Source organism: Delphinus delphis, chromosome X (genome assembly GCF_949987515.2).
Source record: "Delphinus delphis chromosome X, mDelDel1.2, whole genome shotgun sequence".
NCBI classification, from domain to species: Eukaryota; Metazoa; Chordata; class Mammalia; order Artiodactyla; family Delphinidae; genus Delphinus; species Delphinus delphis.
In genome coordinates, this window is record NC_082704.1 from 86,312,562 (window position 1) to 86,339,747 (window position 27,186).

General features: G+C 51.4%; 1 protein-coding gene across 2 annotated transcripts; it reads right to left on the reverse strand.

Moving 5' to 3' along the window:
• Nucleotides 1-1,330: 1,330 nt before the first annotated feature.
• On the reverse strand, nt 1,331-23,755 carry UBA1 (ubiquitin like modifier activating enzyme 1). 2 transcript variants are annotated; one of them, XM_060002902.1, is made up of 26 exons: nt 23,634-23,755; nt 15,603-15,719; nt 15,415-15,473; nt 15,146-15,314; nt 14,924-15,058; nt 13,861-13,967; nt 13,511-13,601; nt 13,272-13,404; nt 12,690-12,787; nt 12,449-12,595; nt 12,143-12,319; nt 11,913-12,017; nt 11,745-11,825; nt 11,223-11,378; nt 9,397-9,562; nt 9,049-9,245; nt 6,984-7,048; nt 6,547-6,742; nt 5,753-5,827; nt 5,444-5,633; nt 3,991-4,079; nt 3,604-3,696; nt 3,285-3,476; nt 2,005-2,106; nt 1,800-1,900; nt 1,331-1,662 (listed from the first exon to the last, which is right to left on the reverse strand). In XM_060002902.1, exons 2-26 carry the CDS (start codon nt 15,717-15,719, stop codon nt 1,527-1,529), a joined length of 3,177 nt encoding a protein of 1,058 aa, XP_059858885.1. In that variant the 5' UTR covers nt 23,634-23,755; the 3' UTR covers nt 1,331-1,526. The 2 variants fall into 2 exon arrangements, with proteins under 2 accessions (XP_059858885.1, XP_059858884.1); XM_060002901.1 differs by lacking the exon at nt 23,634-23,755 and adding an exon at nt 20,179-20,371.
• Between the last annotated feature and the right edge of the window lie 3,431 nt (nt 23,756-27,186).

Genomic DNA, 27,186 nt, shown 5'->3' on the forward strand with positions numbered 1-27,186 from the left:
AGTGGTTAAGAATCCACCTGCCAACGCAGGGGACACGGGTTCGAGCCCTGGTCCAGGAAGATCCCACATGCCGCGGAGCAACTAAGCCCGTGCGCCACAACTACTGAGCCTGCACTCTAGAGCCACAACTATTGAGCCTGTGCGCCACAACTACTGAAGCCTGCGTGCCTGGAGCCTGTGCTCCGCAACAAGAGAAGCCCCTGCTCGCCGCCAACTAGACCGTACGCAGCAACTAAGACCCAATGTGGTCAAAAAAAAAAAAAAAAAAGTAACCAGAGGGAGGTGGGGCAACGGCATATGCTGTGCCTGGAGTCTGGAGCTGGCCCAGGAGACAGCACATGTGGGAACAGGCTGTGATGGGTGACAGGTCAGGGTAAGGCCAGTTTGTGTGATTCCCAGTACTTGAGTTAGAGTGAAGGAATGAGGGGTCTGTTTCTAAATGGAAAAAGTTGGAGTCTGGCTGGGTGAAGGACAGAGGTTATGAGTGGCATCCTCAGGCACCAGGTGGCCAGTCCGATTGGTGCTTTCAACTGTCTGAAGTGCTCAGCTGAGACTAAAGACGGAGTGCGGGCAGTTCTGCAGTCCTGGTGGGGCTTGTGGTGAGCCTCCTACTGTCTGCTCCAACCAGTCAACAACCCACAGCCGCTCTCTTCTCACAGGTGGGAGGCCTCAGGACAAGCAGACCAGGCCTGAGGGACAGGAAAGAGGCTTTTCCTTTACAGATGTTCTCAGCCAAATATTTTCATCAGAACTGCAAAGTGTGCACAAACACTGGCATTCCTCAGTCAAGCAGAGCTGTTGAGGCCCCTCTGCAGCAGGGAAGTTGAACTAAGGACACCACGGGCATTCCTAGCACTGGGAACCATGATGCTAAAGGCCTGTCCAGGGTCTGAGTGCTTCGGTCCAGGTGGGAAGAGATGTGCCCCAAGGACATAAGCCACAGTGACCAAGCCCTGGCCAACTGGTTGCCATAACTTTTCCCTTCACAGAGGGGGGACAAGGTTAGAGAAGTTAAAGGACTTCCTCAAACACTGCTCTTAACTACCTCTCAAAATCAATATGGCAGGGAGTTAGGAGCTAGAGATGGAGAAAGTGAATTTGAACCCACCTCCAGTGAAGTCACAAGGACCTAGGTACCTGCTCTCCACAGCTTCACTACTGCCTCCATTTCTTCCTAAGCAGGAAGGGCAGGAGGAAGACATGACAGTTCCCACATTTTCTCTGCCCAGGAAGCTGGCAGCTGGGGTGAGGCTGAGCCCTTTTGGTTACTATCTGAACCAGACAGCTCCAGAAAGTCCCTTCTTTCCCTGGAACCAGCAGCTATGTCACATCTGGGTTTACAACGCTTTATTAGGATTCAGGTTCCAAACAAGGTAGGAAGCAGCGGCAAGAGGGTTCAGGTAGAGGGACGAAGAGGGAACACCAGGCTTGGGTAGCTGGGCCGATGACAGAGGCCAAATGGGAGCCCTGGGCTGGAAGGGGTCTGGAGAGGGGGCCTGGGGTCAGTCTGTAGGAGAGGATAGGGGTCAGCGGATGGTGTATCGTACATAAGGGACCTCAACGTCCTCGCCACTCTCGTCGTTGCAGCACAGCTCAAGCACCAGGGCCCGCACATGGCGGCCCAGCTTTCGCTTCGACACACGGCTTACGATCTCTGTCATCCTGGGGGCGGGGGAGCAGAGGGTCAGGGAGGCAAAAAGTAAGTGAAGAGGGGCAGGTAGCTGAGGGCAGAGGAGGTGAAGGGCAGTGAGCAGGAGTGGGACAGCTGCCAAGTTGAGGGTCCCCACTACCCAACTCACGGCTGATCCAACCGTTCCTTGAGCTTGGCGGCCGGCATGAAGAAGGAGTAGAGCATAGACACACCCTGGGACAGCATGGTGATCTCCAGCTTATGCTCTGTCTGGAGGAGAAGGGGGAGGACAGCAGTGTCACGGGGGTGGACAGGCCAGCCAGTCGCCTGCACACTCCGCCCCCAGTGGGGTGAGAGAGAGAAAGGGGTCTCACCTTGAAGTAGTCAAGGAACTGTTTGAGGGTCATCTCCTCACCATTAGACTGCAGCCCCTGTACCTCAAAGCGATCCCACAATGTCCACTCTTGGTTATAGTACTGTGGGACAAGGAGCAGGCCAATGGGATGGGGGCCACCAGAGGGCGCAGCCCCATCAGTCTCCCCCTCCACTCATGCAGACATGCTAAGTCAGATCACAAGCCTCTTGTGTCCAAAACTTTCTCATGGCTTTTGTCTTGCCTTGAGTAAAGAATGAAACCCTTATGATAATGGAGATAAGGCCTTAAGTCATTGGAATCCTATTCTTTTCTCCTCATTTCCTATCCCCTCATCCTTTCACTCACTCTGTTCTAACGACTTCTTCCTCAAACATCCCAGGCACACTCCTACCTCAATATCCCCGCAGAGACTGGCCCCTCTGTCTGGAATGCCTTCCCGGCAAATCCTTCATGGCCTGTCTCCTCACCTCCTCCAAGTCTGGACTCACATGTCATCTTCTCCGTAAGGCCACTCCTGATTATCCCACAGCTAAAATCCCAAACCCATCCCTTCACCACCTGGTACTCTCAAGTTCTCCTTATCCTGTTCTTTTTTTGGGGTTCCAAAATCATTTATTGTGTTACTCTATTTCAGGAATATAACCTTAGCACCTGTAAGAGTACCTAGCATGCAGTAGGTGCTCAGTAAATATCTGAGTGAATGACGAAGCAAGCAAAAGCATTTCACATACTAAGCACCCAATAAATTTTGGGTGCTACTATTGTGCAGTTATTAATCATAATCTACTATTCAAATATCTTTTCTGAGGTCTTCCACAAGCAGAATCAGACCAGTACTTAGCACATAGAAAATACTAAAAAAAAAAAATATGGGGCTTCCCTGGCGGCGCAGTGGTTGAGAGTCCGCCTGCCAATGCAAGGGACACGGGTTCGTGCCCTGGTCCGGGAGGATCCCACATGCTGCGGAGCGGCTAGGCCTGTGAGCCATGGCCGCTGGGCCTGAGAGCCCGGAGCCTGTGCTCCACAACGGGAGAGACCACAACAGTGAGAGGCCTGCGTACCGCAAAAAAAAAAAAAAAAAAAAAAAATATATATATATATATATATATATATATATATATATATGATGAATGAATAAATGAACAAGGGGGTAAACAAAAGGAACAGGTACACACTGACAGAAACCCTCTCCTGGTGACAGGCTATGAAGCAAGCTAGAGCCAGCTCTACAGAGCAACACCCACCCACAAATCCACTTCCCCTGATGCAGGCCCTCACCTGATGACGGGGTGCTGCAAGGGGTTCGGAGAAGCCAAAGAAAGGCAGGGCCAAATTGAGGAAACCATTCTTATAGGAGTCAAGCTGTCGGTGCCCCTGCACCACCTTGTACAGCTCTAGACACACAAGGCCAACCACGGCTGCTGTGGTCGTGGCAATGGCTGGGATGATCTTTCCTGCAATCAGCTTGCTCTGTGAGGAAGGAAAGGATCAAGGAAGGAATTTAAGGGTAGAAGAAGCTCATATTCTACAGAAGGGATAGAATGTGGGCAACTGCAGCCTGGGAGGGGGTGAAACGTCAAGTCTAGATTTGCCTCACCTTGTGCCGGTCTGCAGGGGGAATGTCATAGTTCTCTGCCCGGAGGTTGGATGCAGCCACAATGAAATCCATATGGAAGTTGCTGTCATCATCCTTTTATGAGTGAGAGGTTAAGGGAGGAGGGTGGGGAGACAATAAGGAGAGGATCAGAGGAGGAAGAGGATTCCTGGCCTCCGGAGACACAAGTATCCTCCACTGCAATTACCTGCTGGGCTCTCAGATCACAAAGCATGGCTGGGAACATCTATTCGTTCAGGGCCCCATAGTAGGCCTGTGATCCAATCCCACAAAGGCCTGGGGCTGCCTCTAGATCCCCAGAACCTGTTCTGTCCTGCCCATCTGTGCTTAGCCCATCCCCACTGCCTGCCCAGGGCCCCCACCCAGCACCTTCTCGAAGTCAATGGGGTACATCTTGAACCCAGGGAGCTTTTCTGGACTGGGCAGTATGGCCTTGAGCTCCTCCAGACGACTGTCATCTGCAGGGAGAGAGGAACACCGTCAACCCTTTAGACCCCAGGCCAGGGTCTAAGGTAGAAACAGGAGCCCAGGTGGGGCAAAAGGTGTTTAGGTAGATAAAGGATTTGAAAAGGAAAGACATCCTGGGAGGGAGGAGGAGCAATGGGGAGGGAGAGAGCAGGACAACAGAGTACAAACCTGAATAAGACAGGGGACAGGGGGCAGGTATATCAAGAGAGAGGTATCTCTAGAGACTCTAAGGAACTGAAAATGAAGACATTAGGAGAAAGTGGGGATGGACAGATCAGGATGGGAGAGCTGTAGATCTCAGGAAGAATGATGCAGAGAGAGGTGGGGAGACGTAAGAGGATACAGGGGAAAAAGGCAGGGGAAGATACATAGAGGGGAAGTTGGGAGAAATATGCAGATGTGGATATTGAGGTTAAGATACTGGGGGAAAGAATATATGAAGAGTGGAGAATAGGGGCATATACAGAGGATGAGATAGGTGAAAAAAATTTTATACACATGATAGATACATCTTATATATACCCTATATATGCTGTGTGTGTGTGTGTGTGTGTGTGTGTGTGTATATATACACACACACACAAAGTTTATATATATTTTACATAGACCTTGCATATGTTTTATATATATTACACACAGATACATATGTATGCATGTATATGAGGAACAAGATGGAGGAAATACACAGAGAGGAACATGACAGATATATATTTGGGGAGGAAGATGGGGACATGGGAGAAAATAAAAACAGCCACATTCGTTCATTTGTATGTTGTGTATGGCTGCTTTTGTGCTTCAACTGCAGAGGTGATTAACTGCAGACACTATATGGCCTGCAAAGCCTAGAAGAGTCACTGTTTGGCCCTTACCCCTGATATACAGCATGAGCTGGGGGAAAGAGATGGAGAGAGATGGGGAACTGGGGCAGAGATATGGAGAGGGAGATGAGGAAAACTGTGGAGAGCAATACCATGGCAAAGATGCACACAGAGGAACATGGCGGTGGGAAGATGGGGCAGATACCAAGGGAGCAAGACCATTGGCGGAAATCACACCCTCCAGATAAACAGATCAAGAAGAAACAGAGAAAAGTTGTTCTTTCCAAGGGAAACACACACAGAGGAAGAGAAACAAACAGCTAGTTCTCCTGAGGGCCAGGGAGTGGGGAGGAGGAGGCAGGAGGGATAGAATTTAACCCAACCGACCCTCATTTCAGAGCAAGGGAGGCTCAAAGGAAGGTGTGCGGAAGCCTTAGGCCAGGGGTTGCAGAGCAGTGCCAGGGGCAGAGAAGGCTGGACTGGGCAGGGGACAAGTTGGGGTGGTGACTCCTGGCCGACTGGCCAAACATCCTCACCAACAGAGGCATTGGCGCTCTGTAGCTCCTGGTCAGAGACATGGATCTTGACGCCGGACTTGGGGGTAAACTCGGGGACCTGCACAAACTGTAGGAGCGCTGCCACAGCATCTCGGTCCTGAGAGCCTGTCAGCCCATAGGTCTGGGCAAACAGGTTGGCAGCAGCCATCACGTAGTCCAGATGCAGAGGCTAGGAGAAGGCAGGGCCCAGAAGGGTGAGCACGTCCACCCTCACCTGGGGAGTCTCGGCCTCCTTCCCACCCACGCACCCTCCACCTGACCCTAGGAGACCCCAAGGAGGAGACTTACATTGTTGACATCAAAGGTGAGCGGGTGTGGACAGCGTTTGGGCCCAGACCAGAATGGAGCTCCCGAGCTTGTGAGCTAAGGAAGTAGAGAGAATTTTGAGGAGCAGGACCTGAGATTGGAGTCCTCTCTAACAATCCTAACTTCTCACCTTGGCCCTGGATGTGCCCTGACTCACTATTCCTGGCTGGGCACGCGCAGGGGGCTAGAATAGATCACGAACAACCTAGACTGTAGGGTCCTGTAGATGGAAGTGCTGATGCCAGGCTGAATGAAACAGGGGCACCTCACTGAAAAAAAACTCCTGGCACTCACTCTGTGCTAGCCACAGCCATTTAACAAACTCTTATGAATTGCTAGGCACTGTACTAAGCTAATATTAATAAATCCTCACAAAAACCCTCATGAGGTAGATTACTGTTATCTCTACTGATGAGGAAACTGAAGTACAGAGAGAAGGTATGTGACTTGCCCAAATGAAAATGGAGCTGGGATTTGAACCCCCACTGATTCCTGAGCTCTTAACTCCAAAATCTCTCCACTATGATCCTTACAGTCCTGGGAGGTGGGTGAGTCAGCCCACACCACAGGTAAGGGAAACAGAAGTGAAGTCTCTTGCTCAAAGGAAAGGGGACAGCAAAAACAGGTCGAGTTTAATCATTCGTGTGAGACCCCCATGCTTGGGGCATCTGCCACAGCTGGACTAATGACCGAAAGGAGCCACACGGAGAACGCACAGCAGGCTCCTGTTTCTGGGAAACGCATCCCACCAAATGGACCTGGCAAGTGGGCATTACCTGGTCGGGAGGGAAGTTGTGCAGCAGCTGCCGGATGTTGTTAGAGTACTGGGTGTGCCAGTGGTGGCAGGCCCAGGCCACACAGTCGGCCCAGGTACATGGCCGCTGCAGCACCAGGCTGCGCTGCACGGCCTCCAGCACCTCCAGGGGTTGGGTGCCCGCCAGCCGCAGGGTCCGCTCCACAAACTTGGGGTCTCTATCAGGAATTGGAGGGGTCAAAAGGGCAGGATTACACAGCGGCCCCAAGCGTGGGCTCCAGGGCAACCCCACTTTCTCCACGGAAAGCTAGTCCTGACCCCCAGTGGAATGAGGCCCCAACATTCACTGACTCACTTGAGAAGTGTGCCTGGTGCTGGGTGTCACACTGGTGAGGAAAGCAGACAGGATGCTCTGGCTGGAGGGCAGTGGGTGGGGTGAGGGGGCATTTGGTTACTTACGTGAGGTACTGGTTGACGTTTTCTGCCGGCTGCTTGAAGAGGCCTTCAAACTCATCTCTAGCCCACTGCAGACAGAGCAAACAGATTACAGGGGGCGATGGTTGACAAAATGGGCTTCTGGAGGCATTAGAAAGACCATCAGTGAACAAATCAATCAGGATGAACAAAGCTGCTCTGGCAGAAGGTAAGCCCCGCAATCACTGTTCCCAACCTTCCCCACTCCACCCGCCCCCAGCACCTCAATTTGAAAAACCAATGAACTTGATCTGGACAGCAGTTACACTAGTGAATGCGTGAAAAAAATTTAGTTCTGTGTACCTTACGTGGGGTATGTCATGCCTCAATAAAAAAGAAGTAATTCAGTTACGTGTATTTTTAAATTACATTACATATTTAAAATTACGGTCCTATACAGGCCCTGAGGACTCAGCAGCAAACTGGACAGAGGCTCTGCCCTCTGAGAATTCCTAGAACAGTAAGTGCTGTCACTGGTGAGGGGGTTTGGAGGATATAGATGTCAGAGATCAAAACCAGCTCCGCTACACAGTATCTAGCTTTGCGACTTCAGGGACACACAGTGACACTTAACTCTGTGCCCTCCTTTCCAAAACAGATACTGTAACAGTAGTATGTACCTCACAGGTTGCCAAGTATGTATATATTTAAAGTTTATTTAAAACAGCACCAGATACATAGTGAATGCTAAATGCTTTACAACCCCATAAAGTATATACTGCTGTCACCTCCATTTCATCAAGGCATGGGGAGGCTAAGTCCAAGGTCACTCATGGCCTAGTGAGTCTGTGGTGGGTGCACAAATACAAAGACACCCAGTCTGGAACTGCAGGGGCAGAAGGGAAAGTGATAGAGGGAACTGTTTCCCGCCCCCCCCCCCCCATTTTGTTCCCACCGCCCCATACTTTTACTAAACGTTCTGAATGGTTTGCTCTCAAAGACTGTACTAAGAATCATCTGATAACACAATGGTTATCCTTAGGTTCTGGTCTGTAGGCCTAGGTGCTGGACAACCTAGATATGTTCGCTTTGTAAAAAACTCAGCCAGATAATATGTGCACTGCTCTGTATTCTGTATGTATATGCATCACGCAAACAAAATCAACCTGGAAAACCAGCTATTAAACCCATTTTGAGCAACAGCAGGGGAAACCTGAATATGGACTGAGTATTAGAGACAAATAAGTAACTAGGAGAGACAGTAAGAATTACCATTAACTTTGTTCAGCACGAAGGTGGTGTTTTGGTTAGACACGGCAGTTCTTACCTGGGGGCAGTTCTCACCTGGGAGAGATCTTGCCCCCAGGGGACATCCAGCAATGTCTGAAGACATTTTTAGTTGCCACAAATGGAAGGGGGTGCTACTGGCATCTAGTGGGTAGGAGCCAGGGATTCTGCTAAACATCCTACAGTGCTCAGGATGCCCCCATGATAAAGAGATATCGGGCCCCAACTGTCACCAGTGCTGAAGTTGAGACCCTGTTATGTGCGAATACATCCTCCCTTCGAAGAAGCAGAGGGAGTGAAGCATTGTGATGGCCACAATATACTTCACCAAAACAAGAAAAAGTCACATGAATCTATGAAGAGAATGTGGCAAAACGTTAACAAATGTTAAAACTAAGAGTATTTGAGTGTTCCCCACACTATTCTCTGTATCTGTCTAAATGCTGAAAAGTTTTCAAAACAAAAGTTAAAAAATGGCTTCCCTGGTGGCACAGTGGTTGAGAGTCCACCTGCCAATGCAGGGGACATGGGTTCGTGCCCCGGTCCGGGAAGATCCCACATGCCGCGGAGCGGCTGGGCCTGTGAGCCACGGCCACTGAGCCTGCGTGTCCAGAGCCTGTGCTCTGCAATGGGAGAGGCCACAACAGTGAGAGGCCCCCGTACCACAAAAAAAAAAAAAAGTTTTAAAAAAAAGAATGAATCATTCTAGAAACCAAGGTTGCAAGATAGAAAGTAAGAGAGGAAGGTTTAAAGAAAAAGCACAGGGGCCAGTGGCCGTGAGGCCGGGTGCCTGACCCCTGCCCTCTCCCCCCATGCTGATCACCTGCAGGGTGTGCTCGATGGCATTGGGGAAGTTCTTCAGTGTGCAGATGGGGATGGACTTTTCAGGCGGGTCCTGGCTGGAGCTGTATGATTCTGTCAGGAAGGGGATCACCACCTGCACATTGCCCTTGGTGCCCAGTGTGCCTGACTCCAGCAGTGGCTTACGGTAGTACACGCAGCGGCGGTCCATGTACATGCCTGGGGGGCGGGAGGGGTCACAACAAAACGTGAGTGCCAAGAAATGGACATCAGGAGAATGGAAGACAGGCACCTCCAAGACACACGCACACACGCACGCACGCACGCACGCAAGTTGGCCCCTGACCTCCTCTCCCGCCTCCAAACTCACGGGCATCCACATTATCCAGGGCGTTGGCCACACCATCCAGGTTTTGGAAGAAATCGTCATCATAGATGCGCTCGGTGTCAGGGCCTACACGGTTCTGGTGGCTTGTCACTCGGATGTGCGGATTCATCTGGCGCACAGCTGCAGCAGCTGTGTCAGACTTTAACTTCTGGGGGGGGACGGGTAGGAATGGGGGAACAGAACTCAGTTATTCATGCATGCACCAGCAAACCTCCACAGAGCTGTCCTCCTGAAGGCTGGCTTATTTAATGCTGGGAAGAACCAAGCCCTGAGTTCAGGAGGCTCCCTGGTTTGGCAGGAGACAGTTCGTGACAGTACCACATGGCTAGGGCTGTGACGGATATGGCAGGGGCTCAGTGAAAAGGGAAGCAGTGCACAGACACAGGCTGGAGACGATAGGCCAGCCACTTGTTCTTCTGCCTACCCAACTTCTATTGTTCTTGCAGTTAACGGCACCCAGGGCTGGGGAACATTCCCCCAAACAAAACAGAATCTTAGCACACAGACAAGGAGGATCCTTTCAAAGTCCAAATCAGGTGACGTCCCTCCTCTGCTGAAAACCCTCCCTTGGCTCCCACCTCCACTGAAGGCAAAATGAGTTGGCCCCCGTTTCCTCTAGCTCATCTCCTATTACCCTCCCACCTCAGGATCTTGGCCTGGAGCACTCTTCCCCAGAAGAAGGGACTCTATTCCCTCATGCCCTCCAAGTCGGCAGAAATGAGCCCTTCCTTAACCACTGTAATCAAAACTGCAAACCGATCTCCCTGGCCTGCCCACTTCCCTCATCTTGTTTTTGTTGTTTCCTCTGCACAGCACTTATGGACGTTAACTATAAACTTCGCTATTGTACTGTGCTGTTTACTGTCTGTCCCCGTCCACTAAAATCTTTGTTTCCTTGGTGTACCTAGAACAGAACTTACTCAATAACTACTTGGTGAATAAATGAATGAACAAAAGGGGAATCGATCCTGGACAGGCAACAATGACACTGTCCCCTACAGAAGGCTTCCTAACTAGATCACCATATAACCCAGCTTCTATCTGTGCAGAGAAGAGTGAACCTAGCACAAGTACTCTCCTAGGAAAGAGGCCTGCTGGCCAGGTTGGCCCTTGGCTGCAGTCTGGGAACCTGGACTTCTGGAGGGTTCTTGCCATTCAGTACCTGGTAAGGGCTTCTCACTGTGCCTAGACTGCTTAAGCAAACCCTGTGGTTTATGCTGAACTCCTGCTCTCCTTCTGGGAGTCTGGAATTTGGGGACATTACCAGCAGAAGGTGCCTATGTGACCAGACCACAGTAAAAACCCTGGGTACTGTGTCTCTAACGAGCTTCCCTGGTTGGCAACATTTCACGTGCTGTTGCAACTCGCTACTAGGGGAATTACGCATGTCCTGTGCGACTCCACTGGGAGAGGAGTCTTGGAAACTTGTGCCTGGTCTCCCCCAGACTTCACCCCATGAGCCACTTCCCTTTGCTGATTTTGTTACGCATCCTTTTGCCAGAAGAAATCGTTAACTGTGAGTACAACTACATGCTGAGTACTGCTGAGTCCTAGGGGACTAGTGAATCATTGAACTTGGGACCCCCAACACACTGTCCCAACCAGCACTCATAAGAAGTCAAGGAAAAAGAAAAAAAAAAGGAGATAAAAAACGGTAGATTCGATGGAAGGGTACTCAATGTTTGTTGAACGAGTGACAGAGAGAAGGTAAAGGAAAGAAAAAGGTGGTAAAGCCCCTTTTCCAAGAATGAGAACAAAAGAGGAAAACAAGATGACAAAGTCCCACCTCCTACCCCCACCACTCTCACCGTGACGTCCCAGGGCCGGAACAGAAACTGTCTGTTCAGATTTGACTTCTCAATGGTGTCCATGTCTGTGACGACAATTTCTCCGCCCTCCCCACAGCCCAGCCCAATCATGGCAAAGTTCTTGAGCAGTTCACAGCCAATGGCCCCTGCGCCCACCTAGAAGACAGCCAAGAAGAGAGAAAGAGGCTAGTCAGGATGATGCAGGTCAGTGTGAAGTCACTCATCACTCCTCACTCTCACTCCCCTTGAAGATAGCAAGAGAGGGGAGAGGTGGGTCTAGTGCCACATCCTCAAGTGCCAGGGCTATGAGAAATAACCCAGGCATCTGAGGGAGGAGGCACAAGATGGTGGAAACAGAAGGACACACCAGGCTTTCCCTCAAGATAAAAGAAAATGGCAAAAGTCATGCGGTGGAGATATAAGAACCAAAGACCCGCCCTCAGGAGGCAGAAGGAGACCCCTTAAGAGGTAGCCAGAGGCCACAGGAGATGAAGAAAGTGGCTGTCCCAGTGGATCACTCACCAGGAAGTACTTCTGCTTGCCCAACTTCTCTTGCAGGTGTGAGCCAAATACAGCTACCTGCCCATCATAACGGTTCTGGCGCTGAGGAATGCAGAGGGAGAAGGGTCACAGAAAGGCCTCACCAGAAATGCCCCCAATGACATCTCCCCCAGGGCCCCACTCACATACCGGGAGGCACTTGTCCTCCGTGAGGGCCTCTTTGTCCTCGGGGAGACACTCCAGTGCATCAAAGTACAGCCACTGCATGATGGGCATAAACTTCCCGGAGCAAGCCTGGGGATTGGGCAGGACAGGGCAAGTGGTCAGTGGTTAACTGGGGCCTGACACAGAAGGACAAGCGATGGAATCAGGGAGGTGTCTGGCCCAACCCAACCCTGTCCTTCTCCATCTGTGCTGACCTTCATGACCTCCTGGGCAGCTAGACCCCCGATGAAGGCATTTATCGGTGCCAGATCCCCAGCAGCCACATATGCCAGCTTTCGGATGAGGTCCTCATCCAGGCTGTCCTGCTGCACCGCTGGCAGGGCTCGAGCATTCACAGCCCGGGCCAAGGTCACCAGCTCTGTGGCATCCTCCTGGTGGGGCAGAAGGAACCAAGAGCATGCCTGTGAGGCCACTGTGGGGGGTGGGGGGCTAGGTAGAGAGGCACTGTGGGCCTTCGATGCCAAGGTCATCTGCCCTGGCTGGCTCACCCACCTACCCACCTCATTGCGGGGCCGAGGGGGCCGGCCATGCTGAGCACAGAACTGGTGCAGGGCCTGGAACCCAATGTGCAGCTGGGCGGGGTGGGAAAACTTGGCGAAGTCCGTCATCACAAAGTCAGGCTCTGCCAGGGAGGCCAGCAAGGATTTCTGTGGGGGGCGGAGCATCAGAACCAGAAGAGAAGAATGGAGAACATGGAAATGCCTGGCACCACCCCCAGAGCCCACTACTCCCCACACTCACAAAGCTGATCTTCTTGGGTACTTTGACCTGGCTGACGATGCCTCCACGGATATAATCAGAGAAGTTGGAGGTGTCACAGATGCTAAAGGTGTAAGGACCTAGGGTAGACAGGGAAACTGTCAGGCTACCCACCCTTCCTAAAACCCACAACACCCACAAGATGAGGAAAAATCCATCCCTGACCCAGCCCAGACATCAGGAGTAATCGATTCCACTCGAACTTCAGAAACCATCTACCCTCTCGCCCAGCTCAGAGCCCATGGGACCCTGTGTCCCTGACCCCAAGTCTACACTAGAAGACATTCTCTGCTCCCTGTCCGAATCCAGTCAGACATGAGTGGATCCTCTGATCTGCTTTGTTCAAACACCAGAGACCTTTTCCCCCTCAATGTAGATACCAGGAGCCTCTTCTAGGAACAGCTCAAACACGAGACAGCACTTCTCTCCCATGTCCCCAGCTCTGGGTGGACCCCAGGGGACTCTGTCTCTGGTTCATCTCAGACACCCAGGATGTGCCTCCCCTCACGCAGAGTCCAGGGAAACACCTCCTATCTCCCATGATTCCCCATGGCCCTAGCTCACCCAGGACTTTGATTTCCATGGGCTGACTTCCATTGAGTTCAATCATGCCCTGTACTTCCGAAAAGGAGACAAAGTCGCCACTCTCAAAGCCATGCCGGGCCTCATCCAGACAGGTAACCACACCGGGGTTGTCCTGGTTAAAGGAGGAGTACCTCAGAGGCAGGCCCAGGGTACCGGGAGCAGACAGGAAGGCCTGCCGCCCATCTGCCTGCCAGGACCCCTGAGGCTGCCCTCCTCACCTTGGTGACCATAGAAACCATAGCACTGAGCGGCTGCTCCCCATTGGAATCTGTGAGGATCATTTTCTCTCCAAAGTCACAGAAGAGCTGCCTGTAGAGGGAGGCAACAGGGCTGATGCTCGAGTCCCATGCGCTCAGGGACCCCACGTGTCCCTCAAGATGCAGCAAGTACTTGCTGAGCAAATTCAGCCCATCACTGCTGGGAATCAGATGGCACTCATGCTACATGGGGTGAGGTAAAGACACAACATCCAAAACCCAAGGGGCTGAGGGGGGCTGAGGGCAGTCAGAGGTTGGGGGTCTTTTCCTGGGCATGGCAGGGGTCAGGGGAAAAGGGTGGGGGCACTCACCCAAACAGGCCCCGTGTGTCTGCTACCACCAGCTTGATGCCAAAGCTGTGACAGAACTCACCCACCCGCAGCTGGTCCTCCAGGGGGGTGTTGGTGAGGACCACCACCTGTGGAGAGATGGCAGCTCAGGCGAGGGCCCAGCACCAGGGGAAAGGGGAAAGGGGGAGATGGTGGAGGAAGGCTGGTGCGAGGCCTCAGGGAGTCCTTAAGGCTTTGCTGGTTCAGCTCTCTATCACAAATACAAAGTATCTACCATGTATCAGATTCAGCCCAGGTGAAACTCAGTGAAGAGAAATGTGAATCCCTAAACTATGGCAGGCAAGGTAAAGAGGCAGCTGGGAGGACAGAGTCTGGACAACAGCTGATTCCTTCATTTGCCAACACCCACTGCTGCCTGCCTACAACCCTGCCATGCCCTGCGAGACACAGAAGTAAAACTTCATCCTCAGCCAAAGTCCGAGCTCACTCCTACCACACCCACTTGCTCCCAATTCTCAGGACAACACCTGCTCAGCCATGATCCTTGGGACTTAGCTCTCTGCCTGAATGCCCACCCATTCCATCAGGGTGAGCTCCCATAGCTACATCAGGGTTCGGCAGCCGTGTCCTGGCTTGCTGGGACACCCCAGGGCACAATCTCAGCTCCCACAGCTCCTCTTTCCAGCCCAGGGTTTTTATTTAATAAAAAACCAGCTGCTATTCTAAGTGCTTAGCCCTCACAAAATCTTTATGAAGTCGGCATTATTACCATTCCCATGTCTACAAACAGACAAAAGGCAGGCACAGGAGACTCAGTGACCTGCCCAAGGTCACACCAGTACAATGAGAGACTTGTGCCAAGGCGGTTTGGCTCCAGTCTGTGCACTATGCTGTCCTGTCTGCTGGCTCACATCTTCCCCCTGAAGAGGCAGGTCCAGCGTCTAAAGCCTGCTCGCATCCCCTAGCTGCAGCCTCAGCATGAAACCTGGCACCCGGGCTAGTCCATTAAATATTGATCATATGAATAAACCAGAGATGGGCTCTGAGAGAACTGGGCAGGAGGTCGGGCGGTGGCCCAAGGTACCTGGAAGCCACTGAGGAAGTCCTCTACGAGGGGTCCAGTATAGGCGCTGACAGGCACGTAGCTGTTGAGCTCAGCCAGGTGGGGCTGGGAAACCTCAGCCCGGTTTTTCCCAATGTCCTCCTCCCGCAGGTAGAACTGCAAAGGGGAATGAGGAAAGAAATGAACTGGCTGTGTAGCCTGGGGGATGGGGTCTCAGCAGAGAAGGGCGATGGGAAGAGGTACCTGTGAGGAGAGGTCGGCCCACTGGGCAGTGCCCTGGTCATGCAGAGTGACAGCCTTGACCCCACCAAGGATGATGTTCTTGGCAATCTCCACGCCCAGGCCCCGCAGGCCTGATACCAGTACGCTGGATGTCTGGAGCCGCTTCATTGCCTCATGGCCTAACACATACCTGCCAGGTTAGGGGGTGTCTCAGGTCAGGGCCAGGCCCTTCTGACCCTATCCACTCAGTGCCCCCTCCCACCTCACAGTCCAACCTCGGCCCCACTTACAGCTGCCGGGAGTAAAGTCCCTCATCTATGTCTGCTTCACTGCCGTTCTTCGCCATTCCCTAGAGATGGAGGGGAAGAACAGGTTCAGGGAGACATGCAGGAGGAGGGGAGGGACAGATGGGACAGCGATACAGAAGACTTTCCCACCCACCACCCCGCCTGCCAGTCTCCAGGAAGAAGACACTCACGTTGGTTGGCACCGAGGGCACTTTGGACAACACGGAGTGGGCAGGGGAACAGTTAGAACCCGGCTTTGGATCAGGCCCGGACACGCAACGTTTCTTGGACAGCGGCGAGCTGGACATCTGGAAGGAAAAAAGAGATCAGAGATGAGCCTAGGGCATGTGGGTGTTCCTGTTGGTTAGTGGTGATTGTGGGGAAAGGGAAGACGTAAGGGCTAATATCCCCATTTTACAGAAGAGGAAACAGGTACAGAGAGGTGAGGTGACTTGCCCAGGGTCACACAGCTGTCAGAGCTAAGATCTGAACCCAGGTGGTCTGGCTTGCAATCCATGCTGCTAACCACTAGGCCATTCGCCTTTCTCCCCAGCCCAGCATAATGAGCGAGAGACTCCAATACTGTGGGGGGAAAGGAGTGACAAGAATGTACTTGTCAGGAAGTCAGAGAAAGGATGTAGCTTCAGGTCAGACCCTGGCACTCCTTGACAGTCATCATTTAACCCCTATGGCCTCGGTTCCCTTGCCTGTAAAACAGGGGTGAGAAGAGCACTTACCTACCCCATGGAGCTGTTGATGTGACGAGATATAACACAGACCAAAAAGCCTGGTACAGAACAGGTAGGCAATAGCAAGCAGCCCTCCTCTCCCTTAACTCTAGTGACAGGGGTTTGAGAGGGAAACGCGGCTTGGACATCCATCAGGGTGGCATGATGGCAGGAGATATTGTGCTGAGAACTCAGTTCCCAGGGGGGCTCACGGAGGAGAGTTTCACAAAATCCAATCTGCTTCCCACCACCCCCAGCTCTGGGAGGGGAAAACACCCAGGGCCAATAAAAGAGGTCGCAGGGAGAGAGAAAACACACACTTCCCAAGCCCTGTCTGAGTGTGGAGTCCCTAAAACAGATCAACAATAATGATAAACGAATATTTATTAGGAGTCCTCCCTGGGCCAAATGTCAAACACAGATCACTTTATGATCTGTGCCTCACTCTGTCCTCAGGGCACCCCTGTGGGGTTTGGACTACTATCAGTAACGCTGGCAACTCACACTGGAGGAAAAGAAACTCACTCAGGGAAGTTTGGTGACTTGACCTAGGTTCCCACAAAGAGAGTGGCCAAGCTGGAACAACCCGGGGATCTGCTGACCCTGAGGCCCAGGCTGCTTCCTGATGTTATGGCGTTTCATCCCCTCAATGGTCCTGACCCTGCAAGGAAGGGCCGAATGTCCTTGCCAGACAAATGGAAAAACCTGAGCTCATGAGGACTAGGTCCCAGAGACAGAACAATGCAGGCTGCTGTGGAAGTGAAATTGGCGGGGGGGGGACTGGTTCCAGACGCTGGAGACAACAGGACCCCCAATCACTCCCCCCCACCCCCAATGCTCCTCTGAGCCTCTGTTCTCCTACACTGAGCCTTTTCTGACACCCAATCACACCAAGTACCCCCACTGTACCTAAGATTCCATCTTGGCGCTTGTCACATGCTAGCACTAAGCAAGACGACAGGAGCTCTCTACCATCTACCAAGAGCTTACTGCCTGTCAATCTCAGAGTAAAGGGCTTTGTATAATCCTAACAATGCCTATGAACCAGATAACCTTATACCCATGTCACAAGTAAGAAAACAAAGGCTAAGAGAACTCTAGTCACTTGCCCAGTCATGCAGCTGGTGCTGGACTGTTTGCCAATGCTTCCTGGGGGAACAGAGTCAGGACCCAGCTCAGGGCCCAGCCCACAGGGCTAAGAGATGAGGGGTGAGGGAGGGGGACCCAGGAGGCTGGCTAGGTCCAAGTCATCTAGCTGAACTGCTGGGAACGCCAAGAACCAACTTGGGTAGAAGAGGCTTGGTGAGTTAGTAGGGAGACCAAGGCAAATCATATTTTTCCATTTACTGACTTCCTGACGCGTGATAGGTATCTCATTTCCTCTGAGCCCCCCTTTTTTTCCCCCAAAGCAGGGGCAAACAGAAATATCCTCAAAGGGCTGCTAGGGAGGTTAAAAGAGTCAAGGTCTGTGGTCAGAACTCAGAGGCTTAAGGACATAAGCTCCTCCCTGGGCACCTGCAGAGGCCTCCACTACTTAGTTATCGCCTTGCCTTGTCACTGATTTGGTTGTTTGGGACACACCATCTTCCCACTTCCGAAATCAGAGATGATCCAGGGCCAGAGAGATCTCTGCTATCTGGACCTTTGACATCTGGACCCCTAATGCTGGCAACAAGGGTCTAAGCAGGTTTTGGTTGATGGTCTGAGAGTGGATTTCAATCGCAGAGATTTGGAACAGGCCAGTCTCAAGGCAAGCAGAAGGGGTCTGGGGCAGAAACCCCAGAGAGGAGCTAAGATCCTCCACCCCCAGCATAAATTCGAAACCTTTCTCTCTCAACACATGCTCAGGCCCCAATTAGAACACATACACTATCAACTGTTCAGCAAAGCTGAACCGAGGCTTAGAGAGTTTCAGAACCTGCCTGAGGTCTCCAATCTGCTGATTTTGAAGCCTGAGCATTGTCTACCACCCAAACCAGAGAAGGAGGTTTGAGGTAGGAGTCCTGGAGCAGGTCTGAGAGAGGGCAGACACAGGGTCAAGTTATCAGGATAGAGAGAAGCTAGGGCACAGGATGCTGGGGCCTGTCAAGCCTCCTAGGAGGGATTAACTGAGAGGTCCCTGGGAATATAAAAGAGTCAGGAGACGGTTGTCTGAGCCCTTGGAGGCTCAGAGGGAGATGGGAAAGGGGATGTTAGAAGCCCTGGGGGGCAGGAGGGGTGGTGCTGGGCAAGGTTGTTAAGACTCATATCTGGGTCCTTGGAAAAGGAGTTTTTACGAAAGGGCCAGGAAGTTGCACCTGAGGCCCCAGCGGCTGCACAGGGAATGGGTGGGGGACTCTGCAGTCCAAGGAGGCTGTGGGAAGACGCTGGGGTCTAGGGGTGGGGGTGTTCTCCATCAGGGGGATGCTGGGGCCCTGGGGGGTCTTCACTGGTGGCAGAGGGAAATCTTTGACCAAAAATAACTGGGACTTGCAGGGAAAAGGTGTCTCTGACATTGATGTCAGAGTCCCAGGAGGCTATGAGGGTGGATGCTGAGGCCCGGGGTGGGGTCGTGGAGGGATTTCTAATGGAGTACAAAGGTCTTGTGTTGATCTCTGATTGGTACGTGCTAGGTACTGCAGCTGCTCTGAGGAGTGGAAAGGGGAGGCTGAGCCCAGACAGTTCTGGCCCTAAAAACTTCAGTAAGCAGATACTGGCTAGGTCCCCAGGTGGGGTTGGGTTTCTCTGACCAATTATGTGGGACCCCATGGAGGCTCGGAGAGTAGATGCAGAGAAAGGGGTTTCCTACTCTGATGGAGAATTGGACCTGTTGTGGGAAGGGACAACTGACAATGATGTTGGGGTCCTACGAAGCTGAAAGCCTAACTGAGGATGCTGGAATCCTGAAAGGCTCTGAGGGCAGATTCTTAGGCCTGATGTGAGGTTAAGGGGTCTGTGAGAGAAGCTGGAACCCCGGTTGGCTTTTGAAGGCAGAGGCTGAGTGAAGCGTGGGATTTGAGGCAAGACTCTGATGGAAGGGGCTAGGAGCCAACAGGGTCTGCAAGGGCAGATGCTGGCAGAGAGATCTCTGATGGAGGATTTTATGTCCAAACAGTTCCTCCCTGGTGTCTGGTCCCCTGGGAGGCTCTGAGGGAAGATACTGGGGGTTATGAGTGTCTGATGGGGGAGATGCTGAGGCCTGCAAGAGGTACTCTCTGAAGAGAATACTGGGACCATAAAAAAGGGTGCATTCTCTTAAAGTAAAGTAAGTCTCTAAGGGCAGATTCTAGGAATTAAAGCAGTCTTTAAAGGTGAGTGCTATGTGGAAACCTCTGAATAGAAATGCTGGCCCGGAGAGGTTTTGGAGGGAAGATGCTGGGCCAAGGTGGGTTGGGAGACCTCTGAGATGTGGGGGAGTGTTCTCTGACATGGAGGCCAAGCGCAAATGGCCTTTCACAGGGTCTAGACTCCTTCAAAGCTGAGGGCAGAGGGTGGGGGGGGAGTGTGTGTGTGTGTGTGTTGGGGGGGGTAGGTTCTGAAGGAAGATGCTAGAAAAGACTCTTTTAGAAATGAAGCCAAATGGACCCTCCCTGAGGTCTGGCCCCTCTTGAAAGCTGCGAGAGCAAATACTGAGGAACTAGGAGTGAATGAAGAGAGATTCTGGGGAAGGTCTTTAATGACATACACTGGTAGGAGGCTTTGACCAGGAATACCGATCCCGTAAGTCTCTACTGCTGATTGGGGGAAGTTCCGGTCTGCGATGCAAGGCTCAGGATGGGGGTCAGGTCACTGACTAGGAATGTTGGCCTGAGTCTCTAAAAGCAGATTCTGGGGGTCTGACTCTAAGGTCAGATTTTGGAGCCCGAGGGACTGGGCTGGTCCCGGATGGGAAATGTCGGCCCCGCCCCAATATCTACCCCCCCCTTCTCTCCAACGATTCCTGCGTCCGAGTCATCACCGCCCGCCCCAACGTCAGCTTAGCCCTGCGCCGACCCAAGACCCTCCAATGCTTCGCGAAGCCCCTGCCCCGGCCAAAGAACTGAGAAAGGCCATTTGTTACCAATGCCGGTTCCCCGGGTCGCGCCGCCGCCAACTCCTCTAGGAGCCGAAGCCAAGCCCGGCCGCCACCCTCCTCCTTCTCCTCCTCCTCCTCCCTGCCGCCTGGGCCGCCTAGAATCGCCGTCGCTGCCTTCTCCTCCTCAGGCCGTAGTGGTTGTGCTCGTCCCTGGGACCTCCTTACCGTCAGCCGCCGCCGACACAAGATGGCGGCCGTTGAGCCCGGGGCCGGAACAAAACCTTGGGCCCCACCCCCAGAAACCCGGATGCAGGCAGGCCGCGCCCGTTTATGAATCATGCATGACGGCCCCTGCCTGTCTGTGACTCCTTCGAAGGCGAATAGCGCCACCTGGTGGTTACTATAGCAGTAACTAGGAAAACAGGTAAAACGACATAGAGGGCACGCCCATGGAAGGTGAATAATGAATACATTGTTACAGCCAGGCTACCATGGAAACCAAGAAAGGACATCAAGTCCACACTTCCTGATCGTGAATTATGCACGAGGCCGGGTGGCTGGTTGACTAACACCCTGCAACCAGAAAGCCAATGTTAAAACATGGAAGTCACACCCCAATGCTCATGAATAATGAATGATCTTGCTGCAGCCTGTAAGCCAAGGAGACCGAGGCCACATCTTATCATGAGTAATGCATGAGGCCCGGTGGGCAAGAACAAAAGAGACAGGTCCGCCCATTACTGCATCTAATACCCAGTAAGCAGGGAAATAGGGCTAACACAGGGAAAACACACTCCCCCAGCTCATGAATAATGAATGGTGATGCTGCAGCAGCCCAACCTGGAAACTCAGAGAGGTCAAGAAAGGTCCCACCCAGTTACTCATGAATTATGCATGAGTCTGAATGGACAGATACACTCAAGACAGCCCTCTCCAGCAAGTAGGGATTATGGTCCTCCAGGCGAGGCAACTTGGTCACCCCTTCCCGTTCATGAATGATGAAAGGTGCTGCAGAACCACAGGGGAAACCCAAGAGAAGTGCAGCTACCTCCTCCCTTAACTAACTGCACCGGGGCTGCCTTGGTCCAACCAAATCCAGGTTTACCACATACCGCTGGCAGGTGCCTCAGTTTCTACAACTGTAAAATGGGGATAGTAGTAGAACCCATCTACATCGTAAAGGCAAAATGTGTCACTGTGAAAACCAGAGAATATGAACTACGGAATGAGCTCAGAGCAGTGCTGGCACAGGGCAACGCTAAATTTTTTAAGTATTATATATTAATTTAAAGGTGATATGTAAATATATTTTATATTAATATAAAATTACTTATGGGTGAGGGTGTACCCAGCCACTAGAGAAACCCCCAACTTGGGACATTATCTAAAAAATAGTGCCTTGAAACACCCTTCCAGAATTACACTGGAAAACAGAGTGCTAAGGCCACCAATGTCCATTAAATAGGTAGGAGAGACTACCAGGTCACCAGAGATACGACTGTATACCAAAGCCCCAGGCACACGATAAGCATCCAGTACGATTCTGTCAAATAATAATAATAATAGATCACATTAACTGATCGCCCACTATGTGGTGGTTCCTGTTGTGTGTCCTTTCCATGCACTGCACCACTGGTCTCAGGAATGCAGAGCAGGAAATCGGTTCCTTCTTGTCCTTCAGGTCTCAGCTCAAAGGTGACCTCCTTAGAGAGTTCTAAAACCCTCACAAAAATCATTTCCATCCACCGATGACTAGCTGTGTGACTTGGGACCAGGCACTTCACTTCTCTGGGCCACTGTTTCCCCACCCATAAAATGAGAACAATAGTAAACTACCTTGTGATGAAGCTTAAATGAATAAATATGTAGAAAGGTCTCAGAACAGTGCCTGGCAGGCAGTGCTACATGACTAACAGTAGTAGTAGTACCATTGAATTGGGTGGATGGGAGAGAGACATTATGACATTTGATTAAGACTACAGACTCAGGACTGTAGACTCAGACTCACTGACTGAGTAACCTTAGGCAAATTACTTAGTTTCCCGGTGTCCCAGTTTCCTCATCTATAAGATGGGACAATAATAACCTACCACCTAGAATTGTTGTGGAGATTAAACAGGCTAATAAAGTGCTAAATGAGTGTAAACTAATCTGATCATCATTATGCTCTTACTCATTTTTTCAGGCTCACAGAAATATTTGCCAAAGATCACACAGCTGGCAAGGATCGATGGGACTTGAATCTAGAGCCTTTGCTGATAATCTGGGATTACTGGGCCGTAAGGAATGAACAATGAGCGAGGCCTCGTCCCTTCGCTGAGACGCAAAATTTAAATCCTGAAACCTCTAAGGGAAAGCTAACAGCGGATCATGCAGATGAAGCCGTAAAAGCTACGCCCCTCATGAATTATGCACAATGCCCCTAGAAAAGCCACAGAAAACTCGGGGTGCTACTCACCTTTACGCTTAATAAATGAGATCTAACTTGCCCGGCAGACTGCAGAACGCCCCTTTCAGCACACCCCTTCAGCACGCTGATCCACCCCCTCGTGAATAATTCATATGCTGACACTTCCAATGGACCAGGTGCGAAAAAGGCAAAAATGGTCTTCCACAGGGCTTCCCTGGTGGCGCGGTGGTTGGGAGTCCACCTGCCGATGCAGGGGACACGGGTTCGTGCCCCGGTCCTGGAGGATCCCACATGCCGCGGAGCGGCTGGGCCCGTGAGCCATGGCCGCTGAGCCTGCGCGTCCGGAGCCTGTGCTCCGCAACGGGAGAGGCCACAGCGGTGAGAGGCCCGCGTACCGCAAAAAAAAAAAAAAAAAAAAAAAAAAAAAAAGGTCTTCCACAACAGCCCACCTCCTTATGAATGACGAATAAAGCCACGGTCCATGAAGGCCCCGTGGCACACTGTCCCCTCGGGAAGAACCTAGCACACTAGGTTCCGGTGTTACTTCCACAGCCTGGGCTGGGTGTTCCTGTTCCTAAAAAAACTTGTGGGCCCAGATGTGTCTAGTCTCTCCGCGGTGAGACATCATAACTGAACCAGAGGTCAAAAAGGCCATTCGATAGGTCCACATGCCATGTCGGTCCCAAACGTTCCCACCGTCACCAGAACCTTTCCTGAAACAAGCCCCCCAAAATTCCGCCCTGAGTTCAGGAACCTCAAACTTTGCCTCTACCTTGGGGAAGCACACCAAATCCTGCCTCGTGGACAGAGTATTCATACACGAACCCTAAGGGTCTCCCCAAACATCCCCCTAAACCCTGTCTCCAAGGGGTATAAACCCTGCCTCCGAGGGACGCTCCTTAAAACAGACTCCCAAGTCCCACCCCGGAGTCCCTAAACGCCACTTGCTAAGGGTCCCCTCAAAAACAGCCACCTCTAAATGCCACACCGGGCTCAGAGCCTCTAAATATGCCCATTCGGGGATCCCCGAAATTGAGCCCCCTCCCTCAAATGCTGTCCAGGGGGTTGGGGGTACCGTGCTCCAGCTTACCCCCTGCGCCGGGCGGAAGCCTCGCCTTCCTGCTGGAGATGAGCCGAAGCCACGGGGCAACGGAAGAGCGAACCACCTCCGTTGTACAAGAAGAGCCAGAGTTTCCGCGGGGCTCGGAAGCGCGGGGCCTTGGAGGGCCCCCTGTTTGGAACGTACCACAGATGCTTAGCTAGAGGGGCGCGCGCCCTTGCTTCTGCGGCGTCAGGGCCCTTGTCAGACCCAGATACCCCTATGGGTTGTGGTGGTACTTCACGAACGCGCGAGGCATGCTGGGGGTGGTAGTCCGGTCGGGCCGGCGCCTAGTGCACGTGGTGGGCATGAACGCCCAGGGTATGGGAAAATGTAAACCTGGGCTGCGGAGTTCCGGGAGCAGCCCTCTGGAGTGGGGGAGGTGTAGGAAAAGGGATCGGAACATGGGGGTACCTCCAGATGGAAAGGCACACCCATCCTACAGAAGGGAAAGCTGAGGCTCAGGTGGCCAAGGGAGTTCATTCATTTGACATTTTGGAGCTCCAGCTGTGGGCCAGGCGCCAGGGATTCTTCCTTGCCCTCACGGAGCTGACAGACTAGCGAGAGACAAGACCATAAATGTAACAAATAAGTAAAAATTATATTAGATACATGTGAATATAATATAAATTGTGTCTAATAAAATGTACATGTTAATATTACACAGTTTACATAACATGATAGCCAGTGTCAATATGTAAATAATTTACATCTGTAGGGAATTCCCTGGCGGTCCAGTGGTTAGGATTCCACGCTTTCGCTGCCAAGGGCCGGGGTTCAATCCCTGGTCGGGGAACTAAGATCCCACAAGCCATGTGCTGTGGCAAAAAAAAAAAAAAGTTACATCTGTATATAATAAATGTCATATTAAATACATTGTGTATAGCCTATATTCATATGTGAATATACAATTAAATATATATGTAAATATGTCGTATATATGTGATAACTGCTAAATGCTGTGGAGAAAAATAGAACAAGGTAAAGGGAAATCTGTGGGGGACAGGTTGCATTTTTAGATAGTGTGGTCAAGGAAGGCCTCCCTGAGAAGGTGATGTTACAGCAAAGGTATTTAACACAAAATGCCTTTATCACCTTATCCCAAATTCTGTATCACATATCCTGTCCTCAAATCTTCCACATTTGCTCATTTGAAAAAGATTTATTGAATGCTTACTAAGTGCAGGGCACTGGGAACATAGCAAAGAACATAGAAAGGAGACTACTGCCCTTGCAATAGTTAAGAACGCTCTTCCATCAGATCTTTTCCTTCTGATTTATTGTTTGCCTCACCTCAGGGAGACCTCCCCTGATACCCCATGCGAAGTAGTCAGGGAATGAATCTGAGGAGGTGGCCTGGCCTGTGAAAAGTGAAGAAGCAAACCATGTGTAACACGGGGGGAAAGCATCAGACAGAGGGAACATCAGGGGCAAAGCCTTGAGGCTGGAAGTTCTTGAAATGTTTGGGAAGAGCACAGATGTCTGTGTAGTTGGAGAGGAGTGAGGAAGGGAGAGCACTGGCAGATGAGATTCGAGGCCATATCAAGCAGGGCATTGTAAGCCAGGCTGAGATGTTTGGTTTTTATTCTAAGATCCATGGGGAGCCATAAAAGGATTTTAAGTAGGGGAGTCACATTATTTAAATTATATTTTAGAATCCGGCTGCTCTCTGTGGAGAGAGAACAAACTGTGTGTGTGGGGGTGGGGTGGGGGAGAGGAAGCAGAAAAGCCAGTGAAAAGGCTACTGCAAGAGTCCAGGTAGTGATGAGAGAGGGTCAGACCAAGGTGGTGAAAGAGGAAGTGTGTGGGGTTCTATTTTGAGTTGATTTTGAAGGTAAAGACACCAGGATTTGCTGAGAAATCGGATACAGCGCATGAAAAATAGAGAGGAGTCCCGGCTGACCCGTGGGTTTCTAGCCTGAGCTGGAAGGATGGAGTTGTCATTGACAGGGGAAATACTCCATTAGGAGCAGGCATGGGGCAAAATCAGGAGTTGGTTTTCAGACGTTACATTATTTATTTATTTATGGCTGTGTTGGGTGTTCGTTGCTGCACGTGGGCTTTCTCTAGTTTGGGGAAGCGGGGGCTACTCTTTGTTGTGGTGCACGGGCTTCTCATTGCAGTGGCTTCTCTTGCTGTGGAGCAGGGGCTCTAGGTGTGCGGGCTCAGTAGTTGTGCCTCGTGGGCCCTAGAGCGCAGGCTCAGTAGTTGTGGCGCACGGACTTAGTTGCTCCGCGGCATGTGGGATCTTCCCGGACCGGGGCACGAACGCGTGTCCCCTGCATTGGCAGGCGGATTCTTGACCACTGCGCCACCAGGGAAGTTCCCAGATGTGTTACATTTTTGATGCCTGTTAGATATCCATGGTCTGGTATGTGTTGGTCGAATTAACAGTTTGGGGACTAGATCTGAGTTTCTGTGGATGGATTTAGGGGCCATCAGAGGTGGCAACTGAAGCCGTGGGTGTGGCCGACTTCTCTGAAGAATTGATTGCCTTCAAAAGGATCAGTAGGAGTAATTGAGGCAGGATTTGGACTTTGGACTTTCCCAAGTGAGAGGGAAGGGCATCCCAGCCGGAGGGAACAGCTTGAACAAAAGCCTGTGGAGGTAAGAAAGCAGGGAGAAAGGGGAAGTGGGGGTGAGAGTTGTACAATTCGCATTGCCCCCAGCCACGTATGAGAGTGCAGCTGGTTCACAGCCTCACTGAGCAGATTGTCAAGCCTTTGGATGTTTGCCAATCGGGTGTAATTATAATGTGTATTTCTCTTATTAGGCGTGAACTTGGGCATCTTTTCATAGATTTAGAGGTATTTGCAGTTCTTGTTTTCTGGGAATTTTCTGTTTCCTTTATCCATTTTCTATTGGGTTGTTGTACCTCTTATGGATTTTTAGGGACTCGTTATTTTTATTTGTTTTATAAATTTATTTATTTATTTATTTTTGGCTGCATTGGGTCTTCGTTGCTGTGTGCGGGCTTTCTCTAGGGGCTACTCTTCGTTGCAGTGTGCGGGCTTCTAATTGCAGAGGCTTCTCTTGTTGCAGAGCACGGGCTCTAGGCACCGCGGGCTTCAGTAGTTGTGGCGCATGGGCTTAGTTGCTCTGCGGCATGTGGGATCTTCCCAGACCAGGGCTCGAACCCATGTCCCCTGCATTGGCAGGTGGATTCTTAACCACTATGCCACCAGGGAGGTCCCTAAGGACTCTTTATGTATTAGCCATTTTTTTAAAAAAATGGAGTCTTGAGAATGAGAATGATTTGAACAGTTGTGGTGTGTGTATTTATTCATGCTTCCATGGTCCGGTATGTGCCAAACCCTGTTCAAGGCATCGGGGACACAGTGGTGAGCAAGGCAGACAAAAGTCCCTTCCCTCCTGATGTTTTCATTCTAGTGAAGGAGACTATAGAAAAGTAAGAAAACTTATAGTATGTTAGAAATTGAGAAATGTCATGGAGAAAAAGAATGCAAGGAAAGGGGCATAGGGAGTATGGCAGGGGAGAGTTTGGAACTTTAAATGGGGTAGCCAGGAGGTAACATTTGAACAT

What these genes read in the sequence shown, in the direction of transcription:
- UBA1 (XM_060002902.1), bottom strand. Translation starts at nt 15,719, where the DNA reads ATGTCCAGCTCGCCGCTGTCCAAGAAACGTTGCGTGTCCGGGCCTGAT. An exon ending in GAGCGCCAATGCCTCTGTTG is followed by an intron (nt 4,080 to 5,443) that starts GTGAGGATGTTT and finishes CTCTCCCTGCAG; the next exon opens with ATGACAGTCGTCTGGAGGAG. An exon ending in AAGGAACGGTTGGATCAGCC is followed by an intron (nt 1,663 to 1,799) that starts GTGAGTTGGGTA and finishes CCCCGCCCCCAG; the next exon opens with GATGACAGAGATCGTAAGCC.